The 25,804-nt window shown below is 32.4% G+C and overlaps 4 protein-coding genes across 4 annotated transcripts in view; 3 read left to right on the forward strand and 1 right to left on the reverse strand.

Annotated features, from left to right (window-relative positions):
- Positions 1 to 9,374, forward strand: part of LOC129913033 (reticulocyte-binding protein homolog 2a) — a 44,158-nt gene extending 34,784 nt beyond the window's left edge. The window contains exons 4-9 of the mRNA XM_055991380.1: positions 5,019 to 5,294; positions 5,405 to 5,672; positions 5,734 to 5,981; positions 6,044 to 6,374; positions 6,435 to 8,079; positions 8,140 to 9,374. Of these exons, the coding sequence (XP_055847355.1) occupies positions 5,026 to 5,294; positions 5,405 to 5,672; positions 5,734 to 5,981; positions 6,044 to 6,374; positions 6,435 to 8,079; positions 8,140 to 8,474 (3,096 nt within the window). The 5' untranslated portion in view covers positions 5,019 to 5,025 and the 3' untranslated portion in view covers positions 8,475 to 9,374. The remainder of the gene's footprint in view (positions 1 to 5,018; positions 5,295 to 5,404; positions 5,673 to 5,733; positions 5,982 to 6,043; positions 6,375 to 6,434; positions 8,080 to 8,139) is intronic.
- A 2,542-nt stretch (positions 9,375 to 11,916) lies between these two features.
- On the forward strand, positions 11,917 to 15,439 carry LOC129906386 (probable hydroxyacid-oxoacid transhydrogenase, mitochondrial). Its single transcript, XM_055982134.1, has 5 exons — positions 11,917 to 12,045; positions 12,111 to 12,183; positions 12,251 to 12,625; positions 12,687 to 12,828; positions 14,599 to 15,439. The coding sequence occupies exons 1-5, from the start codon at positions 11,993 to 11,995 to the stop codon at positions 15,339 to 15,341; spliced, it is 1,386 nt and encodes a 461-aa protein (XP_055838109.1). The 5' UTR covers positions 11,917 to 11,992; the 3' UTR covers positions 15,342 to 15,439.
- A 1,670-nt stretch (positions 15,440 to 17,109) lies between these two features.
- On the forward strand, positions 17,110 to 18,356 carry LOC129906856 (uncharacterized protein C16C10.8). The gene has a single exon (XM_055982808.1). The coding sequence runs from the start codon at positions 17,249 to 17,251 to the stop codon at positions 18,296 to 18,298; it is 1,050 nt and encodes a 349-aa protein (XP_055838783.1). The 5' UTR covers positions 17,110 to 17,248; the 3' UTR covers positions 18,299 to 18,356.
- Positions 18,357 to 20,253: 1,897 nt separating this feature from the next.
- On the reverse strand, positions 20,254 to 25,804 carry LOC129906155 (regulator of nonsense transcripts 3B). Its single transcript, XM_055981811.1, has 4 exons — positions 25,545 to 25,804; positions 24,882 to 25,461; positions 20,661 to 21,400; positions 20,254 to 20,603 (listed from the first exon to the last, which is right to left on the reverse strand). The coding sequence occupies exons 1-4, from the start codon at positions 25,647 to 25,649 to the stop codon at positions 20,268 to 20,270; spliced, it is 1,761 nt and encodes a 586-aa protein (XP_055837786.1). The 5' UTR covers positions 25,650 to 25,804; the 3' UTR covers positions 20,254 to 20,267.

The raw sequence follows: 25,804 nt of genomic DNA on the forward strand, positions 1-25,804 counted from the left end.
ACTATTTTTGTTTACACTTTTAAACAAATAAATCTGACATTTAGTGTTTGATGTTTTTAGTGATTCATAGAGTGACTTCGAGTCTCGCGTGATCTTAAAGTCACTTGTCAGTCCTAAACGCAAAATGACTCTTCTATTCATCGAAAATATTGTGAAGTGCGCAATTTGACGCGATCTAATGTGTGCATAAAATGAATGTGCTGCACTCTGTCGGTGTGGATGGGAAGAAGATGGCGCATTTGTATACATAATATGAATGAGAGTTAATTTCACTTGGTTGTCACGTAAAATTTACTTAACAGGTATGCGCGACATTATTATGTATACACACATTTACATTTGTACTGTTTATCTAGTATGTGCAGTGCAAGTTGCTTGCAGCAAGTAGAATTGTCCCGTACTCACTCTCGCACTGATTGATTGATGATGGATGATGCCTGACATTCCTTTTGGCTTCTTTGACAAGATACGTTATTCCATTTCCTGTTGATATTGCCGTATAGTCGTATACAAATTTACAGCTATAACTTATAGGGAAGCCATCATATTCGTATCTATAGTTCATAAACTCCGCTATGATTGTCATTGTTATTATTGTTATTGTACCATGAATGTCAGTTGATCGTGGAAAGAAATTAGTTTTGTACTTAATTGCTTTCCAATTTCCATTCAAAAACGCCCACTCGTTAAATTGTACATTACTCTTTGTGACGTTACTGATTGTGTTTTTTTTTTTTTTTAGTTACAGACAATGCATTTTCTGTAAGTTGGAGGACTGCAGATGCAATGTCTTTGACTTATACCCACACAACCGTTACGTAGGCAGTAAGCTGTGCATTGAAAAATATAGTGGCACATTGATAATTTTGAAATGTTTTGGCCTATACGCCCCTACAGTTGTTAAAATAAATTAAGTCTTGAAATGAGAATTTAAATTATGAGTTATGATATATTTTTTTTTGAAAAATATGATAACACTGCTTCGGTATTTGTTTTAACGAATGAAGAGTCCCACAATCTGCGGAAAAAATAATTGGTACTTAAGAAATAAAATATTTTTTTTACGTCACGGGTGAGACCCGAAACCCGACTGCTCTAAAATCACACCCTAAAAAGTAATACCTCATGGCTCAATGGTTAGTGTGATGGACTATCAAGTCGGAGGTTCTGAGCTCAATTCGAGCCTTCAACACCAAGTCATTTTGTCAGGGCTACTGTCTCTCACGAGGAATTGAGAAAAACCTCCAACATATATCTTTGTCATGAATAAGTGCATCTCTGCTTAGCCGTTGGGACTAGGCTGTGGCGTAGATATTAGTTCACTTCCATCATTTTCCAATTAATTATATGCACACAATTTTTAAATGCCTTTTTGCTTCTGGAGGATATATAAATTTTAATGTGACGTCACATGGATGGATCAAAAATGAACGGAACGATACTACGGTGGTTTTTACTTTCGCAATATTGGAATTTCTTTTATTTATATACTGAGGGAAAAAATAAATTGAAGTTGAAACGTCTTTGTTTCAAAGATGAAGATGAACTACTTTGATTTATGTGACTTTAAGATACGAAACCATCAAAACTTAACCTTTTTCCACGTTAATTTTAAAATGTTAAATCAATGTGGTTTTCATTGATTTTACGTTCTTTTATGGTGGCTTTTCCCTCAGTGTACGTTTTTTTCATACATTGTCACACCCGTGACAAAAATATATCATATATAGCCCGTTAAATTTTGCTAAAAAAATCTTTTTTTCATATTGAATAAGAACTACACGACTTTCCTATCAAAAATCTACAATATGTCTTCTACAATTTACGAAGCAGACTGAATCGATTTTATAACTTCACACCCGTAACACCTAATCTTAAGAGATTTTGACGTAACAAGACATGTTAACAAAATATAATTGTAAGTTAAAACTACTAAGTAACTTATTTAGTGGATAGCAACCAAATCAGGAACAAAAAATGAAGTAACTGTGTCACACCCGTTACAATAGAGAGACTCATAAGCAATTTTGAAATATGTACACTATTAAAACCCGTTATCTAAAAGCTTGATAGCTTTAAATTTGATTATTTGTAACTCACTGAATAACTACATCAAATTTACTGATCACCCTAATGTACATTCTCTTACATAGCTTGAGATCTATTTTATTCCGATTTTGAACATTGAAAAAAACAACATTATGTGTTCCGTATTCTTATCACCATCTTAAATGAAAACAAGTTTTCCTTAATTAAGTGTCATTTATGATAAAAGAGCTGTTTAGCATTAATATGTATGAAACATAAATTAGTTCCAAAAACATTCGTTCATTTAATTTGCCAATTTCGTTTAACATAATTAAGTGCCTTCCTAAAATTTCAGGTCCAATTTATTTGCAATAAAATATTAATATTAATTTATTGTAAAAATTATGCTTACATTTAATTAGGGTCTCCAAGAAAGAACCAGCTACATAAGTGTGTATGTGATTAGTTTGTATCGCTTTGAAAATTGTCCAGTTGCTAAAACCTGAGCAGCAATTGATTTGATATTAAATTAATTAGATATGTTGCACACAACAAGAAGTTTTTCAACTAAAAAGATCACATCTGTAGAGCCTAATGTAGTTTATTTTATCACTTCTACAGTAGTAAAAAAAAAAAAAAACAGTTGCGAAAGTTAAACATATCTACATAAATCAATTATTGACAGATTTCACCATCGAATTACATCAGATTTTTGACGTTTCAATCACAAAACAACTCAGCTCACATCTTAAGTTACAATATTTTGTATGTTAGCATCAATCGTATAATATCCAATCTATAAACACAATGATACTAGAAAAAAAAATATCAATTTATAACTTTGCATTTGCAACTAATGAAAACTGATATGACCCCAATAAATCTTGTAGCTTACAACAAGACAGCTGATTGAGTAAACTATCAGTCTCCTTACATCAGCGCGAAAAATAAACCCAAAGCTTTTATTAGTCACTGATCTTTAGGGCAAAAACAGATACAAAATTGATTTTATTGTATTCATTATTGTGCCTTGTGGCAATTCGATACATGTTGAGTATGTTTTTTATTAAAACCATCTCCCTGATGATCGCCATCAAGTTCAAGGGTCTCAAATTAGGTGGAACGATCGGAACATACGTGCTTTCCATATCGTGTTGTCAAATAAAAAGTTAACCATGTGAGGCATTTCACGTTCGCTTATGCTAGCAAATGGTTATTGATGATGCATGAATGACTTTCATGTGTTTAGACTTCCGAAAAGAAGTATAGTTTGGTATTTACATGGCTGATGAAATTGTTTAATTTAAAATATAAAGGTAATAATTTGTCTTGCATAGAAATTATGCTTACAATCTTATGATGATGGATATGAATGAATTGAGTGAACCTACTTATTAATGTATCTTCGTTAGTTAAGTTTAAAATTTTGTACATACATACATCACTCTTTGTTACTGCCAATTTCCCCCATTTCGTTTTATGATCACTTAATAATAATATATTTTTGAAAGAAAGTGAAAAATTAATGAAAGCGATTAATTTAATGACAACTGAGAGGATCACTGTGGCGTATGTGTAACTTTTTTGTATTTGACAACTCTTAATGTAAATTCTTCTATATTCTGGAGTAGGGTGAGTTGACTTTTGATGTTCATTCTTTGACCTTTAAAATCGTTTTACAAAAAAAAAAATATAGGTATTTTGTAAGAAAGCAACTTTTAGAAAAATTTACCACCAGATCTTTTTTTACACATCTGGAATGTTTTATATATTGCATATATGTTGTCCACAATGAATATGTAATCAATGCTGGTGAAAACATATTTAGCCCTATCCTGAGTTTTACGTAGACATTTTCTACCCGGAATATGTTTGTTCTCTCGGAATTTGAAAAGCTATTGCGAACTTCTTCCGAAAGGAATTTACATTTTCAGCTTAAGAAGCTTCTTGTTTTTCATCAAAATCAAAGTAAGAAAAGAGCTGTCGACTAGCTTGCATATTACTTAAAAAAAAAAAAATTAAAAATGCGGTGAGTTTTCCGAACGTGAGCAACTTTTCGGCCAGAACTCTATTTTTTCAGGTGGAATCTAATTCACGTGAAACTTAGAGCTGATTTAGGAACGTTGTTTGCATGAAAATTGTAATAAAAAAAAGAGTGAAATATGTTTATGACTGGAAAAGTTGAGTAATGTTCTAGCATTACTGATTCTCTATTTTTTTTTTAAAACAAAAGTTTTTTTATTTGTTGGGAATTATTTTTTTAGTGAACTAGTGAACACTTTTGACTCTTTAAAAATAAAGTATGTATTAATTATTTTTACACTAAATAAAAGTAATCATGTGTTGTTGTTTACAGCATAAAATGTTTATTAAGTAAAATACTGAGGACCACAAAAACAAGTCTATCACGGCTGTTGTAGTATTCGTTCGAATTTGAAAACGGAAACGAAAATTGAATCCGTACGGATTGAAAACGGTTGTTCTAATTTCAATTCGACTTTTTTGTTGGAGAATATTGTTTTCCGCTAACAAATTGCTACCCGGATTGAAAACGGCAAAAATTTGTCGGATTGTAAATCCGTTCGTTTTTTTTGAAACACAAAATGTGTTCGAATACGGAATTCGGAACAGCTAAAACTGAAAACGGGAGAAAATAGAATTCGAACGGAAATCAGAACAGCCGTGTAGTAGTGTTTTGGCAGATATTTTTGTTTGATTAAAAAAAAAAAGACAAAGAAGACATTTTTGTATAGAGCACAAAAATTAGATACAAAAATCTTTAGCCAACTCTTATAGAAATCCATTTCGAGTAGAAAACAAAGAAACAAAGCACCACTTTAAGCTCTTTATTAATTCGTTTCGCCTGCATTGGCTAATTTACAAAGCCAACCAAATGCGTTATGTTTTTTATTTATTTTAACTAGAATTATGCATATTACTTTTTTGGTAAACAATTTTTTAACTCTTATTTTTGTTTCCTTTAATTTCAGAACAAACATGAGTCGCCAGTTATGGCTGGTAGTACTCGTTGTGGCGATATCAGCCACAACATTGATGGCAACCACAACCACAGAAGAACCATCATCACACAAATCATTGCAAGAAGGTGATAATCGCATTGAAACACCTTCAGAAGTTCCCATCAAAGCCAAAAAACTTTCCACATTAAAAATTAAGAAACCAATTAATGCGACAACAACAAATCGTCCCACAAAACCGGAAAAAGATGGTTTGAGTAAAAATATCCCACTTGCATCAGATCCCAGGTATTTATTTTTTTTCGATAACATTATAAATAAACACAGTTCAAATGTTTTTTTTTTTTTTTTTATTTATCCTTCCGGTTTTGATATGACGTCAATTGTTAATTATTCAGGTATAATAAAATGCTACCTGAATCTGTTGATCATCTAAACGATGTTCTATCAAATACAACAGAAAAGGATGATGATGATTACTACTATGATTATGAAGATTATAGTTATGATGAAAATTCTGAAAATAAAACATCAACAACAGCTAGTATTGCTAATGAAGAAGAAATTATTAAAAAACTAACAACAACAAGTACTGCAGCCACACCATCAGCTGTTGTTAAAACCGAAAAGATTCCAAAATTGAAGCCAATTAAGGGAGAAGAGAAGGTACATAAGCTTATTATTAACTTTCCTTCTTTGAATTTGAATTCATTAAATAAATTTTTAGATAACAATGAAACTAAACACTGAACAATCTCTTGATGATGGAGAAACTGACGACGAAGACGATAACGATAATGATAATGAAGATTTAGCTGACGAAGATGACAAAGAATATGATGACGAAGATGATGATGATGATGATGATATTAGCGACGAAGAAGAACTCAATTTCAGTAATGAAAATGTACCATGCCCAAGGGATTGTGTTTGCGCTAGAAACATCAATAGCTACGTTTTTGCCACTTGCAGCAGGTATAACCATCTCAAGACTTCTCCTTTCTATAAGAATCTTAACGAACTTTAATTAATTTCAGACTTGATTTGGATAAACAAAAATTCGGTCCAGGAATTACTGATTTAATTGTTGCTGATGTTGGTCCCAAATATCCAATTCTCCTTGGACCAGAATTCTTCGTTAAAATCGGTTTGAAGTATATCTCATCGATCAAGATCTCCAACTGTACCATTGAATACATGCACGAGAATGCTTTCCATGGATTAGACGATTTGTATTCAGTCAACTTGACCAATGTCGGTCTGACAATCATCAATCCAAACACCTTTGTTGAGAATAAGAAGCTTCGTATTATGACCATTTCTGGAAATGATCTTAGTGTCATGTCTAATGTCCACTATTTATTGAAGGTTTGTCTAATTTACATACATTTCTTGAGAAATTTATTTTGAAACAACTTTCTTTTCCAGTCCGAAAGTATTGAAGATTTAGATCTTTCCCGCAACAACCTTATGGAATTGAAACCACATGCTTTCAGTGAACTTTCCAAAATTGTATACATCAACTTGGCCAGAAACGAACTGAAGGAACTTCCAGAAGGCATTTTCGACACCGTCGAAACCATCGAAGAACTTGATCTTTCATACAATGCCCTCAAAGTACTCCCCAGGGGTGTCTTCAACCGCACCGCCCTTGGTATTCTTCATTTGAAATATAATGAAATCTCTAGCGATTTGAATTTTGGTGCTAGTGAGCTACAACAATTGGATTTGAGTTATTGTTCAATTAAACAAATTCATCATGGCATGTTCGACAAAATGACCCAACTTACCAATCTTAATCTTAAGGGCAATGGAATCACAAAAATTCAGCCTGATTCTTTCTTGCAGCTTAAGAATCTTCGTCATATTGATTTGTCCATCAATGAATTGGATCAAGTTTCATCATTGTTGTTCTATAAGAATTCTGAATTGGATGATATTCGTTTGAATGATAATCCTCGTTTGAGTCAATTGCCAACTGATGGTTTCCAGAGTTTCAATAAATTCTTCAATATTCGTATGTTGGATGTATCAAATTGTGCCATTGGTGCTTTGGGACACAAGACATTTGCAACTATGCCAAATTTGGTAACTTTAAGACTTGCATGGAATAACATCAACAATCTTGGACGAGATGCATTTGCTGCTTTGAATAAATTAGTCGAACTTGATTTGAGTAATAATTTAATTGATAAATTAGATGATTTGATCTTCATGAATAATAATGATATGTCCAAATTGAATTTGGCTGGTAATCCAATTAGAAAACTTCCAACTCGCCTCTTTATGCCATTCACCAAGCTTAAGGAGCTCGATGTCAGTGAATGTGATTTGCATTTCTTGCTAAATGACAATAGCAATGGAATGAGTCATCAATATAAATTCTTTGAAACTTTAAGGTCCTTCAATGCTTCAGCTAATCAAATTAGAAAGATCTCAACTGAAGATATTAAACCTTTCAAGAACTTGCGTACCCTCGATATCAGTCACAATCCTCTAAAATGTAATGAAGAACTTAAGGGAATGATTGTTTATGCAACAATGAAGAATATCCTTCCTGTTAAGGTTCCAACTATGGCCAATTTGGATGCTACCACATTTACTGAGAATGTTCGACCAACAGGTTGGGATGAATTGGCTCAAGAAGTTTGCAAACACAGTAGTGATGCCTTCAAGCCTAAAGAGCAAACAATGGAGGAAATCAAGAAGGATATCCTTAAGGGTGATGATATTGATATGCAGAAATTATTCTACAAACAAGAGCAACGGGAAGAACAACAGCTGATTGAGAACGCAAAGAAGGCTGAAGAAGAGGAAAGGAAATTGAAGGAAATCATCAAGATGCAACAAGATAAGAAGATGGAAGAAGAAAAGAAATTGCAAGATGATTTGGCTGAAGATACAAGTGCCGATGAAGATACTGAAGAAGATAATGATGAAGAAGATACATACGATGATGATGAGGAAGACAAAGAAGATGAAACTGAATCAACTAAACCATCGGTTCATGATCTTGGATTCAATGCTAAGGAAGTTGATTTATCGAGGGAGACCAAGGACAAGTTCTTGTTGAGTAAGTTCAAGTATTTTCTTCATTCTTGAAATCAATTTTTAAATTTCCTTTCATTTTTAGATAAACTTCTTCTTGATGGAGACAATGATGAAGATGATGAAGATAACGAAGATGATGATTCGGAAGAAATTATCATTGAACGTGGTCGCATTTACTACAATGGCTACACATACTTCATTCCAGCACTCATCATGGTGACTTGTGTGATAGTCTTTTTGTTGGCTATTGGCAAATTTGTTTCTTTGATGATGAGGAAACGTGGAGAACGTTATCGTATGGCTCTACTTGCATCTAAGAATTCTATTGTCTACCAAAAACTTTCGGAAGATATTATTAAAACAAATCCATGCAAGCAACCGAAGATACATAAATATTCGCCTATTAATCAAGTCTAAGCTTTTTAACTTGAAATAACAAAAAAAAAAAGTAAAAGTAAAAGAAAAGCAATGAAGATGTTCTAAGCGCAACAAGAAATAATTTTTTTTTTTTATTTGCTTTTTGTCATTTAGTTTAGACCTTGTATGATAAAGTGTTTTTATTTTTTTTGTGTATTTAATGATAATTTTAAGAATTTTTTTGTTTTTCAAAATTTATGGCAGTTTTAAAAAACTAAAAACACGAAAATAATAAAAAATAAAAAAACAAAGTTAAAAAGTTATATTTATTTGTTTAAATTTCTTTGTACTTAATTTTACTAACAAGAAAATTAATAATTTTTTTTCAAACTAATACAAAATAAACATTCCCAAAAAAAGAAACACATTGCAAAAAAAAGTATCCGATTTATTATTATTTTATAAAAAAGAAATCAACTAACACAGGCGTCGTATATGTTGAAAATTTATAATTTTTAATTAGTTTTAAGGATAAACATAAACTATAAATATATTTTTATATAAAATAGGTATAAATAAACAAAAACAAACAAAAAAAACAACAATATTTTGATACACATAAATAAAAGAAACAAAAATCGGGCGGTTTTTTAAAATTTTCAATTTTATCTGTTCTATTCAAGTTAGTTAAGTGCCATGGCCCTTAAGTTTAGTGTAAACAGAAATAAAATAAAACAAAACAAAAAAAAACTATTTATGAAATATTTGTTATTTTTTTTTTCTTTTTTTGGAAATATGAAAAAGAGTAAAAATAAATTGAAGAGTATTGAACTAGAAAGGGCCAAAAGTAACATGATACAGAATTAAACCACGCATATTTCAAAAATATTTAAATTAAAAACATAATTTGAATTTACCATGTTAAAAGATTCAATATGTTTTCAAAAACAGTTTTTTTTTTATAAAATATTATTTTAATTTTTATTGAAATAAATAAAAAATATTTGGCTTCCAATATACACCTATATAAATGTGTTTTAATTCTGAATAAAGCGAACATGAAAAAGTTCAAAAACAAAATGACCATGACAATATCGGTGATGACAATATCGGTGGTTTGTAAAGAACCATTTGTATTGAATACACTCGGGACCTAAAAAAATATGCTGTTTTAGGAAAAACGACGAATACGCAGTCTCGCTAGAGTCCGACATTAGAGCTATTGATTGGCAGCATGTGTATTTTTTTGAATCTCCAGACGAACAATTTGTTTTTATCTAAAATCATGTATCATTCAAAATCATGATGTAAGGCTGAGTTCATTAACACCTCAAAAATTTACATCAAAAGCAAACGTGATGCTTTGTAGGTAAGTTAGTGTTTTCTTTCTATATAAAAAGTTGTGATGCAAAAGCATTGATGCGTTTGTGAATTCAGCCTTAGATTATTTCATGTTCATGTTCGACTCAAAACAAGAAGGATAGGGATTACCCTTGGTTTAGAGATAATTCAGAGCATAATTCAGAGAAACCGTATCTTTAACAAATGGAAATCTAGCCGAAGATCGCCAATAATTACGCTAATTGTGAAACAAGTGCGTGAGTTTATCTCTAGCAGCGAAAACAAGATTATACCATACCCCAATCATAAAAATCTCTCAAAGTCTGGCCCGAAACTCTGAAAAAATCTTCGTAGCTTAGGAATCGGTAATCAAAAACAAAACGATGAGGAAATTGACTGCAATGAATTGAGTCAAAAGTTCACATCATCTATACCACAACCCTTACCCCTCAAAAGAGCAATTGTTTCTCATGTAAACGAACCACCCTTTCTTCAAAGTGCTCTTAATTACACAAGAGGACAATACAGATAGCCTATTAGGAATAAAATCAAACGTGGTAGGGTTTGCTAATTTGCATCCTAAATGTTTGATAGCAATTATACCAATTATCTTACCATTGTTACCCACACCATAGATACAATTTTCACCAAAAGTGAGAAATAATTCAAAAATCATTCCGGTACCCAAAAACTATAACAAAACAGAATATAGACCAATATCTTACCGTTCTTATCTTAAGTTGTTGAGAAATTAATGCAGTATAGATTGTTCTATTCTTTAAATCTAAAAATCTGCTATCACCTAAACAGTTTGGTTTTCGATCAATGCATATTGCATAATATTGTTCAGAATGTCAGGAAATTTTTGAATGCCGATAAAATCTCATTCTTGATACACCTCGACTATTTCAAAACTTTTGTTACACTTGATCACAAGATATCGCTCAGAAACTTTTCAACTTTTTTTTGGAGTCTTGCTCAGTGTCTCCCATAAAAAAACTTAATATTGTCTTTATCAATGCATTTTTGACCAGGCTAGACGCAATCACATTGCAAAATATTCTTATATAGATTCAGTTTCATGAACATGTTAGAATATAGGACCCTGTAATCTTGATGTTAAGTTCCGATTTAATCAATACTACTAAAAATGTACCCAGTTAATATGCGTTTTTTTTTGGGTCAAACTTTTCAAAATACCAAACCCAATAAAATTAAAACTAGGCTTCCAAAACTTTTAAATATACATTTTTGTACTATCCAATCCTCTAGACATTCGTTATAATTGGGACCTTAAAAAAAATGCTATGTTTTCGGAAAAGTGATTATTTCTCGGTTAAAATGCTTCTTTTTGGGGTCAAACTTTGCGAAATTCGGAACTCCATAAAATCAAAACTACGAAAGCAAAACTTATAAAATATACATTTTTGTGTCTTGCTTTTCAATCCCCTTCGCATTTGTGCTGAAATGAATTTTTGTGATAAAAAAAAACCGGGTTTGTACTAAAATCTACTATATTTTTTTTTTCGTTCAACAAAACATTTAAAATTAACAAAAAAAACTGATAATAAAAAATATTTACAAAATGATTTTTAAAAAATATTTACAAAAAAAAACTTAAAACGTAAAAAATATAAATAAATAAAATATCTTGGATATTGTTTAAAATTATTTAAAAATACTAAAACTTAATCAAATCACAATATTAATAATAATTTTAAAGCGAACATGAAAAAGTTCCAAAACAAAATGACCACGACAATATCGGTAATGACAATATCGGTGGTTTGTAAAGAACCATTTGCTCGCCACAAAACATTAAATTTACATTAAAAAAATTGGAATAATAATTTAAACAACTTCGATTACTTGTCTCTTTCTTTAATAGAAGTTATATGCATTTGGTTATTGAAAAGCGTTTGTAATTGTTCGTCTTGTTCCTTACATTTTAAAGTCTCAGCCATGTCTTCCCAAATTTCATTAAATTCTGGATCATAAGTGGTATAGGAACCAGTTTCGTTTGCATCTGAATCGCACATCTTTTCCCAAATTAAAAATCTAGAAAGAGAAGTTTTTTGTTTTGTTGATGAAGAGAGTTCTCTTGAAACAGCTGATAACAAAAATGACATTTCACTTCAGAAATGTTTCTAAAAATATTCTTGTTTATGGTTGAAATATGTATTATCTGTCTATTCAAGTCAGTCAAGTTCCAGATCAACAAGTAGAAAGTCAACACAATGCAATCGCGCAAGAATGTTCTCAATTTAATGTCAACTATTGTTGGCAATTCGTAAGTAAATAAAAAGTAATAAAAACCCAATCTTTAATTAGTTAACAACTTTTCAAACATTTTAGCTGTAAATGTCCAGCACATTCCCATAATTATGGATCAACTATTTTACCAAGAAAAAAGGAATATGCATTTGAGGTTTGTTTATTTTAATTTTCTTTATCGACCTTCAGACTTTCAGTGAAGATAAGAAAATTTAATTTAGATGTCTTCTTCAACTGTGCGCTTTGGACCTGGTGTCACAAATGAATTGGGAGCAGACTTAAAGAATTTGGGGTCGAAAAATATTTGCATTGTTACTGATCCGAATGTAATAAAACTTCAAAGTGTTCAAAGTGCATTTGACTCGCTGACAGCAAATGGATTGAAATTTGAAGTTTACGATCAGACAAGGGTGGAGCCAACCGATGCAAGTCTTTGGCATGCAGCCACATTTGCCAGAAGTCGTAATTTTGATGCGTTCGTTGCGATTGGGGGTGGTTCAGCTATTGATACTTGCAAGGCAGCAAATTTATTTGCCAATGATCCTGAAGCAGAGTTTTTGGATTATGTTAACAAACCTATTGGACAAGGGAAAGAGGTTCGGGAAAAGAAATAATTTTGTGTGTGACTATTATGTGTATATTTTTCTTTTGTTTAAGATTTCAATGAAGCTGAAACCAATGATCGCAGTACCTACAACATCAGGAACTGGTTCGGAAACTACGGGAGTTGCAATTTTCGATTATAAGAAACTGCATGCAAAGACAGGCATATCAAGCAAACTACTTAAACCACAATTGGGTAAGTCAAAGTTTTTCTTTCAATGAAATAAGTAAAACCGGCGCACTTAGATTTAGAGGTCTAGAAAAAGAATTGTAGAAAGACAATTTAACTGCCATTTGACTTAGAAAGTATACTCCAAGCAAAGAAAGTTTAGTCTGGGATAATTTTCAAATCAATAGGAAATAGTATTTTCTAAATTTAGATCAGTATAATCATAACCACGGTGAAATCAAGCTGTTCCAAATGTATGTCTGCTGAACTATGCGTATATTGAGTTTGAAAAGAATAAATCTGAAGAAAAAGAATAAATCGGAGAGACTTAGCTTGCATTCAATGCAATCTTTTTGTAGGTTTTAGTAGTAAAAGAAAAACGAAAAGTGCCTAAGAAATGGCACCAAACACAGAGCTAATTTAAAACGACTCAGCAATTTGCTTAAACAGATGATATAAGAATTCAAGATTTCCAAATTGGAAATTACCTTCAAAGCTTAACTGCAGATGAAGAATATTATAATTTTAAAAGAATATTTAGAAAGTAGAAGTTTAGGCTTTAGACTTTGGAAACATGAGTTAATGTTAATATATCTCTTACAAAAAAAAACACTACAAAAACAAGCACATTGTCTATTATTGCTTATTTCGAAAATCTTAATTTCGCGGTTTGGCCTTGAAAATCACGACCTGCGGGCATGAGATTTTTCTAGACTTTTGAGGTAAGTTATAGAATGCCAAAACGAAAATATTAAGCAACAAAAATTATTATTATTAGCATGCATTCCGAGGTTTACCCCTTTTTCACTTTATTTGACTGTACTATTACTCCTGCACAGACAATGATACTATAGTTGAACTTAATTCTTAAAGCTATCAAATTCATCCTTGAACTAAAAAATGTTAAAAATTTTGTGATATCAATACGTTTGGTGTGGGTGTTGCAAAAGAATGCAAAAGAATTCAAAAGAATGCAAAAGAATTTAAAAGAATGCAAAAGAATGCAAAAGACTGCCAAGGAATGGAAAGATTGCAAAAAGAATGCAAAGACTGCAAATCCCAAAAGACTGCAATCATTTGAATGCAGTCAATTGATTGGTAAAAAAAAGAGTGCAATCATTTTACGAAAAATGATTGGTGATTGCAAAATTTGAAGTCTAAGTCAATGGATGCAATCTTTTTTTGGAATTTTGTAACTAAATTACAAAGACTGCATTCACAAAAGATTGCATTATTTTACAACCCTACTTTTAAGTCAGTTGTTTACTTGTTAAATTTCATGGTTTTACGATAAGGTACCTAAAAGTATTGCACGTAGTTATTTCAAAATAGCTGTTACCACGACCACTGAGTAGAAAATCTGGAATATCTGTATAAACTACCAGCTCTGAGATTCTATCCAAGATTCTATCAAAAAAGCTCCATAATGTTTCATGTTCATTCAGAGAAAATGGGTGGTTACTACGCCTCCTGGGTGTTTGGCGCGTTGAACCGTTTGAAAATCGGAGAATTAGAAAGAACTTTTACAGGAAATATAAATTTGCTAGATAAGTTCCTTCGGAACATAATTCTAAATTTAAGACCGCAGACAAAATGTGTCTGCCGAAGAAATTTTGGATCGTGTAAGAGCTAACGAACAGCCTCCACATATTCATTTCGATTAATAGAGCAACATTTTGAATCGTTCGTTATGTTAGAAAAGTGATAGATTTTTAGTTGCGACATTTTGATCGAGAGTTGTTTTATTGTTAAATGTATCTAATATTTTAAATTCAAATGTTTCAAATTTAATTGCAGGTCTAATCGATCCCCTCCATACTCTCTCACAGCCAGAAAGAGTAACAGCATACTCAGGATTTGATGTATTTTGTCATGCTTTAGAGAGTTTTACAGCTATCGAATACACTGAACGTGGCCCAGCCCCAGAAAGTCCCAACTTGCGTCCACCATATCAAGGACGAAATCCTATTTCTGATGTTTGGGCCAGATTTGCATTGCAAGTAATTCGAAAAAACTTTATAAATGCCATCTATCAACCAGATAATATAAAAGCTAGATCTGAGATGCATTTGGCATCGACAATGGCAGGTGTTGGTTTCGGAAATGCTGGAGTTCATCTTTGTCATGGACTTTCGTATCCCATTTCGGGAAATGTACGAACATTCATACCGGAAGGTTATAACAAAGACCATCCAATTATTCCACATGGACTATCGGTTGTTATAACTGCACCTGCAGTGTTTGAATTCACAGCTCCAGCATGTCCAGAGAGACACTTGGAAGCTGCTCAAATTTTAGGAGCAGATGTGTCGAATGCAAAATTAGCTGATGCCGGGAAAATACTCGCCGATGTGGTGCGTGGGTTTATGCAAAAAGCTGAGATTGAAAATGGATTAAATGGATTGGGATTTAAGAAGGAAGATATCGATGCATTGGTTGAGGGAACATTGCCACAAGACAGAATAACAAAATTGGCTCCGAGAGAACAGAGTCGTGAAGATTTGGCAAAATTGTTTGAAAATTCAATGGAAAATTATTAAAATAAAAAAGACTTACCTTTTATATGATGTGATGAATAAAATAATTAATAAAAAAATATTTTTTTACAAATAAAATAAATAAATGTACACAAAAAATTGCCTTTGTTGCTTTGTTTAAAAAAAATCAATTACACAAACAAAGTTATAACGGTACAAATTTGAGTTTTGACATTTGACATTTTGTTATTTTTAGTCATGGATGTTATTTAAAATTATTCACAATAGTTGTATGAGATTTTAAGGCTGTCACCTCAACAGGAAGGATTTCATCGAATGAAAACGCTTGTCATCCAAAAAAAATCCAAATCGGTGTGGAACTTTTTCATACAATTGCCCATACTGCAACCAAATATACCTTTCCGGCATGGTAATTCCTTTAAAAATATAGGCTTTTCCACACTAAAAAAACGTTCTTTTGAATTAAATTCAGCAAACAACTTTTTCGCATGAAAATTTTCCCCACTTGTAGATCAACGGTTTGAAATTTTTTTCGTACAACAGCGCTTTCGGTCGTGTTTTTTTACTAGCCGTTTTTTATTATCCCACTTGAACCATTTAGATCATTAATTAACACGTATTACAACAACTACATGAGATCCTGATGAAAAGCAAGATCACGATTGATGATTGTGAGGAAGCAAGATCTCATGTAGTTGTTGTAATAAGTGTTAATTAATGATCTATATGGATCATGTGGGATAATAAAAAACGGTTATTGTCAGTCATCGTTGATGTGGGACAGCCTATAATCCCTAACTTCCCAACAAACAAAGTCCCTTCTATAAAGCTTTACAGGAGTTACATTACCACCTATTAAGCTTTATAGAGTCGATTTTATTTGCACAATACGCCGCATCATGACTAAAGTGGTCTAAGGGCTCTGCTGTAGGGACTGTGACTTTATACACTTTAAGAGCCCTATTCTGGCAAACCTCACAAGTTACAAGAAACTCACAAGGTAAGCTGAATTTCATTTTGTGAGGTTTTCGTATCACAAAACTTTCGAATTTGTGATCTGCTCTGAAGGAGGTCATATCTCACAAGTTGGATTTTTGCTAGTAAGAAGTTTGTGAAAAATAAATCCTCACAAAATCGATTTATGATCACCTTGTGAAGTTTTTGTGGCAGAATATAGGGCTGTAAAATAGTACATGCTTGAACCAGTGTTTAATCACAATTTAACTGTTAAAGTTAATAAGGACCCAGTTGTACAAACTTGGTTCATACTAGGTTCAGAAATTTAACTTGCCAGTTTTGGCGTATTTTCTGTTGTTAACTCAGATTCAGGCATGGATTTGGCTATTTTAACATTTATAGGACCTTCAACCAGTGCTAAACCTCAGTTTTAAAACACTGAACCACGGTTAAATATCTGTGCAACTGGCATTATAGCCAAATTATATAATTTCGATAATTATCTGATTTCGAATGTCAAAATCGTATAATAAAAATTGTATTTGAAAATTAAACTAAACAAATTTTCAAAATTATCTCATTTCTGCTGCATTGAAAACAGGCTTTTAAGTAAATGCATACTTAACTTAACGTATTGTTCTAAATCAACCATAATAATTTATGAAAAAACTATATTCAAAAAAATATATACAATCTAATATATTATTTTAAATAAAAAAATTGTTTTAATTCTTATTCTATTGTGAACCAACACAAAATTGAATAATCTCTTAAACGATTTTTCGCCCTCTATTATTAAATACCAAACTGTCATTTGATTACAAACGTCAAAAACTGCACAGTAGGTTGAAAAGTTTGTATACAACACGTGCGCTGCGCGAAGGAAAAAATATTTCCACATTCTCATATATTTCATCCTAAAGAATACACAAAAATTCTCTTTTTTTTTTCAAAAAAAAAAAAAACAAAACTTCTCTACACACAAAAAAAAAATGGTATTCTTCACCTGTAACCATTGCGGTGAATCCGTCAAAAAACCCTCTGTCGAAAAACACTACAACTTCAAGTGTCGTGGAGCACCAAAAAACGTCTCCTGTATGGATTGTCAAAAGGATTTTCACGGCGAAGATTATGTGGCACATATCAAATGCATCAGCGAAGCTGAAAAATATTCCGGCAAAGATTATGTCCCAAAAGAATCTAAAAATTCTGGACAAAAGAAACAAGACAACTGGATGGAAATTATCCGCTCAATTCTCGACACAAAAGAATACAATTTGAGTGGACAAACGCGGTCGACATTCCAGAAACTCCAAAGTGTCGATAATGTTCCACGTAAGAAGGTAAAATTTATTAATTTCGCAGCAAATTGTATGCGATTGCGCATGGATCATATCGAAGAAGTTTGGGCAATTCTTGATAAAGAATTGGAAAAGATGAAAGCCGAAAAAGCGGCTCAAGTTGCAGCAGCAAAGAAAGAACTTCCGAAACCTGTGATTTCACCAGTTGTTATTGAGAGAGCTCCACCAAAACCGGAGCCAAAAGAAAAGTCAATTGGCGATGAAGTGGAAACCATGAAGGTGAAAAAGTCGAAATCAAAGAAACGTAAAATTGACAAAGAGATTCAAAACACTATTGAACAAGATGAAGAAGCGGAAATCTTGCAAATGGTAAAGAAAGAAGTTGAGAAGGATCAAGTTGGTGCCACAGTTGAACCCAGTAAGAAAAAGAGCAAAAAGAGTTCATCATCAAGCGATTCAGTTGCTAAACAAGCAGAAGCAAATGCTGAACAAGAACCCACCATCAGCACAACTACACCCGATGAATTCCAATGGTCTTTGGTGATTCTATTTACCATAAAGAAGTATGGTAATAGCATGAAGTTGGACAAATTGAAGAGGAAGATACAAAAGATGTATCTCACAAAGCGGGAATGGACGGCATTTAATGAAAAGCAACAGATGAAGTTTGATAAGAAATTTGCCAAACATGTTAAGAAGTGTAATTTGAAAATTGAGAATAATGTTGTTAGGGTAGAATAAGAATGGGATGCGAAGCTAAATAGTTTTTAGGTCAAATAAATGTTTAAAATATATAAGATTTTTGTGTTTTTGTTTTGAATTTATTTGTTGGCTTCTTTTTAGTTCCGGAACGATAACTGTTAATGGTATTCACGTAAGGAGGATGAAAGGAGGTGAGTAGGCAATCAGTAGCACATAAAGAGCAGCTTCTAATATTCGTTTACAACAAATTAGAATTCGCTTTAAGCGGATAACAGGGATTTTTATGAAAAATTTAACAAGGACCGTGAAAAGCGTATTAGCAAGACGTTGATTATGTCTGTTTTAGTAATCCTCAGACAAAATTTTTTGTGAAAATTTTATTTTAACCGCCATAAACATTCGTTTAATGTTATTTTAGACTTTTTGGGAGCCAGGTTGCCTCAACGGCCACTAAATCAGACGGTGCCAGCTACATAGTTGTAACTCTTGTTCCTACCTGGCGGATGGACTGACAGCAACTAGTAAAATGTAACTTTACCACTACGTTCGCAAAACTCGATTCAACAGAAGATCTATATCTGGAAGTGTTGTAGGATATTTGCTAAGAAGTGCTTGAAAGAATTCCCAAAAGTTGAGACTACATTTCACTTAGGTTGAACTATCTTGGTGCATATTTTATAAAGGCTACTTCGAAATTATGCACTTAAAAAATTATGCAACTTAAAACCTTTTGTCATAAACAATTTGGTCGTTCAAGGGGCTATTTCCCTTAGGGAGTAATTTATAGCAATGCACATTTGGAAACTAGCATTGTTGTATAACGAATATACAAAATGATGGAATTTTATACAGATAATATAGAACTGAACAATCGTTGGACAATCTGGATAGGGACTTCAGTGCACCAATTTATGACATGGAATTAAGTACTGAGAGGGCGATGGCATAAGAAATGTAATCCTCGTTTCATAGATCATTGTTTCGATGGGCAGAAGACATACTGTTCGAGTAAACTATCGGGACTCAAAAAATTACTGAATACCTGATATGGGTTCATATGAAGTATTCGGAGAATAGGCCAATAAGAAGCTCTTCAATTCACAAACGCATTACTGCTTTTGCATCACAACTTTTTGTATGGAAAGAAAACACTACCTTACCTACAAAGCATATATAAATATTTTTGATGCGTTAATGAATTCAGCCTTGGATCCCAAGAAATTCTTACTTGCTGTAAAAACCAGATTTTTTTTTTTTCTAATAAAGATAAAGCAGCTGAAATCTTTTAAAAATAATACAACTTGGATAGATCTTAAGCAGGAAGTGTAGTGTGGTGAAGAGAGCGCAAGGAAGATTAAGGGCTCTTTTATGGATCGCGAGTCGAACGATTTGGGAAACACTCATCGTAGTATACCGATCAGAAAAGCTCTCAATGCTGTCATAATGGGGCCCTAAATCATTGTTTGAAATTGTGATAAGAGAAAGATCAAGAAAAGACTGCCGTTATAAAAATGGAAATACGACAAGAGATCCGCAGAATGCTGAGAATATAATAAGAATAATATTTCAAACTGCTAAACGCCAAAGGCATATGAAGCCTAATGTGTATGAATATAAAATCGATATAGGTTAGGTTTAAGTGGTTCTCGGGCAAAGTACTAGACACACTTAGACCCTTAAGGCTCCATTGTTCGATTTTAAAGTCGTCTTTGGTAGCACTCTTGAATCTAGAATTGATGTTTTAAAAAAACAGTTATCCTCGTAATGTGTAGTAATCTATAAATCTAATAGAATTTGAGTTTTCGTATCCAACCCAGAGTAAAAATTTAAAAACTAGGAGTCCACATCTATGGCAGCGTACAAAAGAAAACAACCTCAACTAACTTCATGTGTTTGCGAATGGACCCATCTTTCTAGATGAAAAATCTTAATTTTCTCAAAATGCCTTAACGATATAAATTCAAATTTTATTTGAAGAATTCATAAAAAAAAAGTGTAATTTTCAAATTCATTCAGTTTCCTTCTCAACAATTTTCTCCTCAATTTTTTTCTCCTCAATCGGTTTTGCTTCAGTGTCCTTTTTTATATCATTTATTCCTGTAACTTGGACTGTTTTTGTTGTCGCTGTGATATCTTCACTGCTCCTTCGTTTACCATCTCTAGCTCTCCCAGAACGTCTCTCCGAATAACGACTTACTTTACGAACAGTATTGGATCGTTCTTCTTTTTTCAAACTCTCAGTATCTGAAGTTGGATTACTTTTTGTATCTAAAATTGGTTGACCATCTTCAGCTGAACGAAGTCTAGATTTGCCAGGTTGATAAATCATAATTGATGGACGATCCTGAAACAAAAAATGATATAAAAATGGAAACCATTAATGAAAAAAATTTAGATTTACCTTATTGCGTATACGCCGTTCCTTTCGATCTTCGCTTTTGGTTTCATTTGGATAACCTCCGCTGGAACTAGAATTACGATGCGAACGTTCAGTCCTCTCAGAAGACTTTGGCTCAACTGTTTCCTCATCCTTTTCTAGGGAAACAGTTTTCTGAACTATCTTTTCTTTGTCATTCAAAGACATCTTTTCGAGTTTTTCCTTAACCTCTTCCATATCTACTGGAGTTTTGAACTCCTCGGCCTTTACCTTTTCCTCCTCTTTTGCAGCTGCAGCTTCTTGTTTATGTTTTGGAACAAATTCCTTAACATTCGAGATGTTCTTCATAAAGCTCATCATGGCATCGTTCTCTTTCACTTGAGTTTTGTCTTCCTTTACTGGTTTTACAGTTGAACTTGTTGGATTGGTGGATGATTCATTAGAAACGGATGTTGGATTCTGTTGGGAATTCTTATGACGATTTCTCTCTCTCCTCTCACTGTACTTCTTGACTTCCTTACGTTTATTAGATTCTCCTTCAGGAGGCTTGGCAATGACAATTGGAACTGTTTTTTCTGGCTCCTTGGCAGGCGGTTGGTCAGACGGCTTCCCTGTTTTTTGTTCATTCTCAGCTGCTATTCGCTCCTTTTCCTTTTCCCGGCGACGCTGTTCATGTTCCTCACGACGACGTTGATCTCTCTCTGCGCGGCGTTTAGCCCTTGAATTCTTCTTCTCTTCGGGATGAGTCTCCTTAGAGGAAGTACCTGTTATTATATCAAAAAATTCAAATTTAGAAATACATTTTTTTAAATGCTGCCTTGTATGCAGAGATTAATGTTTACTCTTCCTTACTTCTAGGTAACGACCTTCAAGAGAAGCATTTCTGAGACATATTAATTTGCACTTTTGAAAGTTTAATGAAATGGCCCCATTTATCAAAATAAGCTTGATTAAGGTGAGATTTAATTAATTCAATGCCTTCATGGGGTCTTTCATAAAAGGCAAATAATATTGTGAAGTCGGCGCAGCGTAGTAATTATTACGTGAAGCACTTATCGAAGGTGGGAAGTCGCAAAAGAAAATGTTGTAGGGAAAAGGGTTTAGAAAGGAACTCTGCGGGACAACAGAATAGACTTGCACTAAATTTGTAAAATTAGAGCCAATTTTGATTCTAAGACAACGGTTTGATAAAAAGCTGATAAAAAAGTTTATAATATTGACTGGGAAATTTAATGAGGTAATTTTAAAGATGAGACCGTCACATCATAGAACATACAATCAAATGATTTTTTTAGATCTAACGCGCACACATTCTCGTAAAACGTATTTCTATAAGAGCATTATTGCATACTCTGTAGAGTGATATTTTTTAAAACTAAATTGTGTATTTGGGATAATACACAATTCAATTTGTTTGTAAATAGCACCTTCTAAAATTTTATTAGAGTTGAAATCAGGGAGATCTGTCTAAAATGATCATATTATTGCAATTTCTTTTCTTTTTTTATTGGAATTTAAATGGCTTCCTTTCAAGCCTTGGAGTTATTTTAAATGTTGTTAATTATTATAGAATATAAATTGGTTTATTGCATTTTTTGATAAAAAAAAATAAATTTTGTCAGGGCCCGAAGATTTTTAACTTGCGATATATTTAGGGAAAGTTTATGATTCGGAAAAAAAATCGAACTCGAGATAACAATTTTACATGACATGACGATAAGGGAGAATGCCCAAAGAGTGGGTCCGATAATTCTGTCTGTCCATCTGTGTGTACCTCGATCTACGGCCTAAGGCGCCGGTTATAGCGATCAGGAAAATGCATCAGGAAAAATGAAACAGTATGGAATTGAATATTTTTTCCTGATGCTCGTTTATAGCGATCAGGAAAACTTACGTCAATTGACACACACAAAATCTACCTGATCTTTTCTTTTCCTGATTGAAATACACACGAAAACATTTTTCGTATGCAGTGGAATAGTACAAATTTGAAACACTTCAGGAGAAGGATTTGTTTAATTTTGTTTCAAATGTCAATCAGCTGCAGCTGCCACGAAAAATGAATTTGCATCAGGAAAACAAATAAATACAATTTAAACAAAAAAAAAAATGTTCCATTATAAATTTTCTTTTCGAAAAAAAATTCTTTGAGTCATTCATAATCGATTGGTAGGTATAGCATTTGTGTTTCAAATCGAATTAAAACATCACAAAATTTCTATTTGAAAATTCATTTTCCTGATCGCTTTAACCGGCCCCTAAGCTACTGGAGCGACTTTTTTCAAATTTGGTAGTGAATAGTTTTGAGTGATTCCCTAGATAAGAGAACAAATTGAAACTTTTTTTTAGGACCAAAACTAACGGTACCTGTCATATAACGGAAATAGACAATTTTTTTCAAAAACGGTCCTAACGATTTTGATTAAAATTTTTGTGTTTACACTTATGTAAGTCAACTTTTGAAAAAAAAAACATTTTTTGTACCGTTATTGACGGTACCTGCCATAGAAGTATTTTTTTGGTTTCTGAATATCTCGTACAAGACTAACGCAATTTTAACAAAAATGTTATACAAAAGAGTTCTATTTGGATTTTTTAAAGGAGAATGGGCATTTTTTACGTTCGTCGGCCATCAATGAAATTGGTATCAAATGAAAGAACTATAACTTAGAAATAACTTTTACTATGGAAGTTTTGCTGCAAAGCATTACAAATGTAAGGTATTGCAATATTCGTAGTGTTAATGCATTGTGCAATGCGAAAAGGACAAAGTGAAAAATATATTGGTTTTGAATATAAAATATTATGTTCTGTCATTTTCCCTGAGTCTGAAGACATAATCTTAAATATCCGACCGAAAGAAAAGCTTTTTAAACCAATATTATCGAGACTTTTTTTTTGAGAGTTTTCATGTGATTCAAACTTACAAAATATTGAACAAAAAACTCTAAAAAAAACTCAAAAGTGTAGTTTTAAAAATGTTATAAATTTTGGTCTTTATTTGTCGGATATTCAAGGTTAAGGTCTTCATGCTCAAGAAAAATGACAAAGCATCAGCATTTTGCATTAAAAATACACTTTTAAGTTGAGAAAATTCATAAAAAGTGTTAAATGCATTTTATCCATTTGTTAGGCACGTCCAGGGTTCCCAGGTTTTCAAAATAAAAATCCCCTTTTTTTAACACCAAAACGTTTATTTTTCCCCTTTTTCGTAAAAAAAATCCCCTTTTTTCCAGAAAAAAATGCAAGTATTTATTTTTTTTTAATTTTTGTGTTTAAATATTTTTTTAAACAGGGTAAATCTAAAATATCAATGCTAATTTAATAAAAAATGGATGTTATTTTCTATATTTAATGTATTTTTATAAATCATGGAGTATTTATGCCGATTAAGGCAGGCTTTTTTAACAACGATGTCTTAAAAATGTGTAAGTATTTTTTTTTAACTTTTATTTTTTTTACTGCCGCGGCTGAAAATTTCGTTTGATATACCCTAAAAAGTTCAGATTCCCTTAATGAAATATTTTGAGGAGTGAATTAAAAAATGGGAGCACCCTAGTTTTTAGTAGAGCTGTCAAATTAAAAAATCCATTTAGCGTGGATTAAGACAGTTTATTTCGAAATTAAGTTTTATTTAAATTGATTCCATTGTTCAAAGATTGTGTCTAACGTTTTTGTAAGTTTAAATTTTTCCCCTTTTAGATATTTTTTCCCCTTTTTTATCCCCGTCCCCTATTTTATCCCTTTCGTCTAAGAAAATCGGCAAAAATGGTGATTTTCCCCTCAACCTGGGAACCCTGGGCACGTCACAGGGAAAAAACTTTTGTAAAATACTTTCGTGCATTTAAATTATTATTTAAGTTGAAAATTGTGTTTTCAATAATGGAAGTAAAAATAAAATTATTTTCGGGAAGAAAGTCTGATTTGTTTATTAGCTGCGTTCTTTAGGGGTGCACTTATCTTCTGCTTAGTACTTCAAGTTGCCTTCAGTTACTATTACTCTGTTAAAAAAGTAGTTCAAAGCAGCTTTAAGTACTTAACAGAAAAGAAATTCTCCAAAGGAACGCAGCTATTATATTATAACGATGTTTATTGTTTCATGGTTCGAAATCAAGTGAGGAAAATTTTTTGTGAATACAAATATTTAAATATTAAATTGAAATTATTATCAAAAAATATTATTAAATTAAACATTACAGTATTTAAAAGTAAAATGAATAAAACAAACTCGTATTCTAGCAGTACCTTCTTCTTTGATGGCAGTTGGAATTCCCTTGGAGACTCTATTCCTTCGTTTTTGTTTCTCCTCTTCTCGTTTACGTCGATTATCTTCGGTTCGTTTCTTTTGCTCTTCTCGACGTTCCATCTTTTTATTCATTAAAAACTGAAGCAATGGAGTGGAAGTAACCTTCTTGTCGTCCTTGGGTTGCAAAGAGAATTCCAATTTACACTCACTCTTGCAAGCTTCTCGATCTTCTTCGAGTTTTTGAAGGAAGTTAATATAATGTTGTTCACTTTCAATTGTTCCAACTTTGGGATCAGTTTTTCTAGCTTTATTTTTGGGTAATCCTTGAAAAGGAGCGAACTCAACAATGGCAGGATATTCTTCGCCTTTTGTGTCAACAAAAACATAACCATCGAAACGATCTCGGAAGAGGAATATGTCCTCATGATTTTTAAAAGTGATATATGCCCGGCAAGTTGCATCGAAACCTAAAGACCAATCTGCTGCAGCGTAGTAATAATTGTCATGTTCGGGAAGAGGATCAATTTGTTTGAGAAACTCTTCTTCGGTCATTGTTGGTGGAAGGCGTCGAATAATGACCTACAAACAAATTTGTTTTTGTATTCAAGGAGTGTCTGTGACCTGAAAAAGGGCGAGAAACCTAGAAATTGTTTTTTTATTACCTTTGTTAGAGGTTTTGGTTTATCTTTTTTCTGATGACGATCTCGAGGTCCTCGAGTTTTTACTTGCTCAGCTGTTTTAGCTGGAGTTGATTCATCTTTTGTCATCTTGTTGATGCAGGTGAAAGTTATTCACTTGGGTTTTATTTGTTAAAACTTTTGTTGTTTAAAGTTTTTCAGTTTTTCTAGAAATTAGAAATACGGAGACGTGTTTTGATTTTTCTTTCCAGCAAAAGATTTCATTTCATATGAGAAATGTCACT

The sequence above is a fragment of the Episyrphus balteatus genome, chromosome 1 (genome assembly GCF_945859705.1).
Source record: "Episyrphus balteatus chromosome 1, idEpiBalt1.1, whole genome shotgun sequence".
In the NCBI taxonomy this organism is placed as follows: Eukaryota; Metazoa; Arthropoda; class Insecta; order Diptera; family Syrphidae; genus Episyrphus; species Episyrphus balteatus.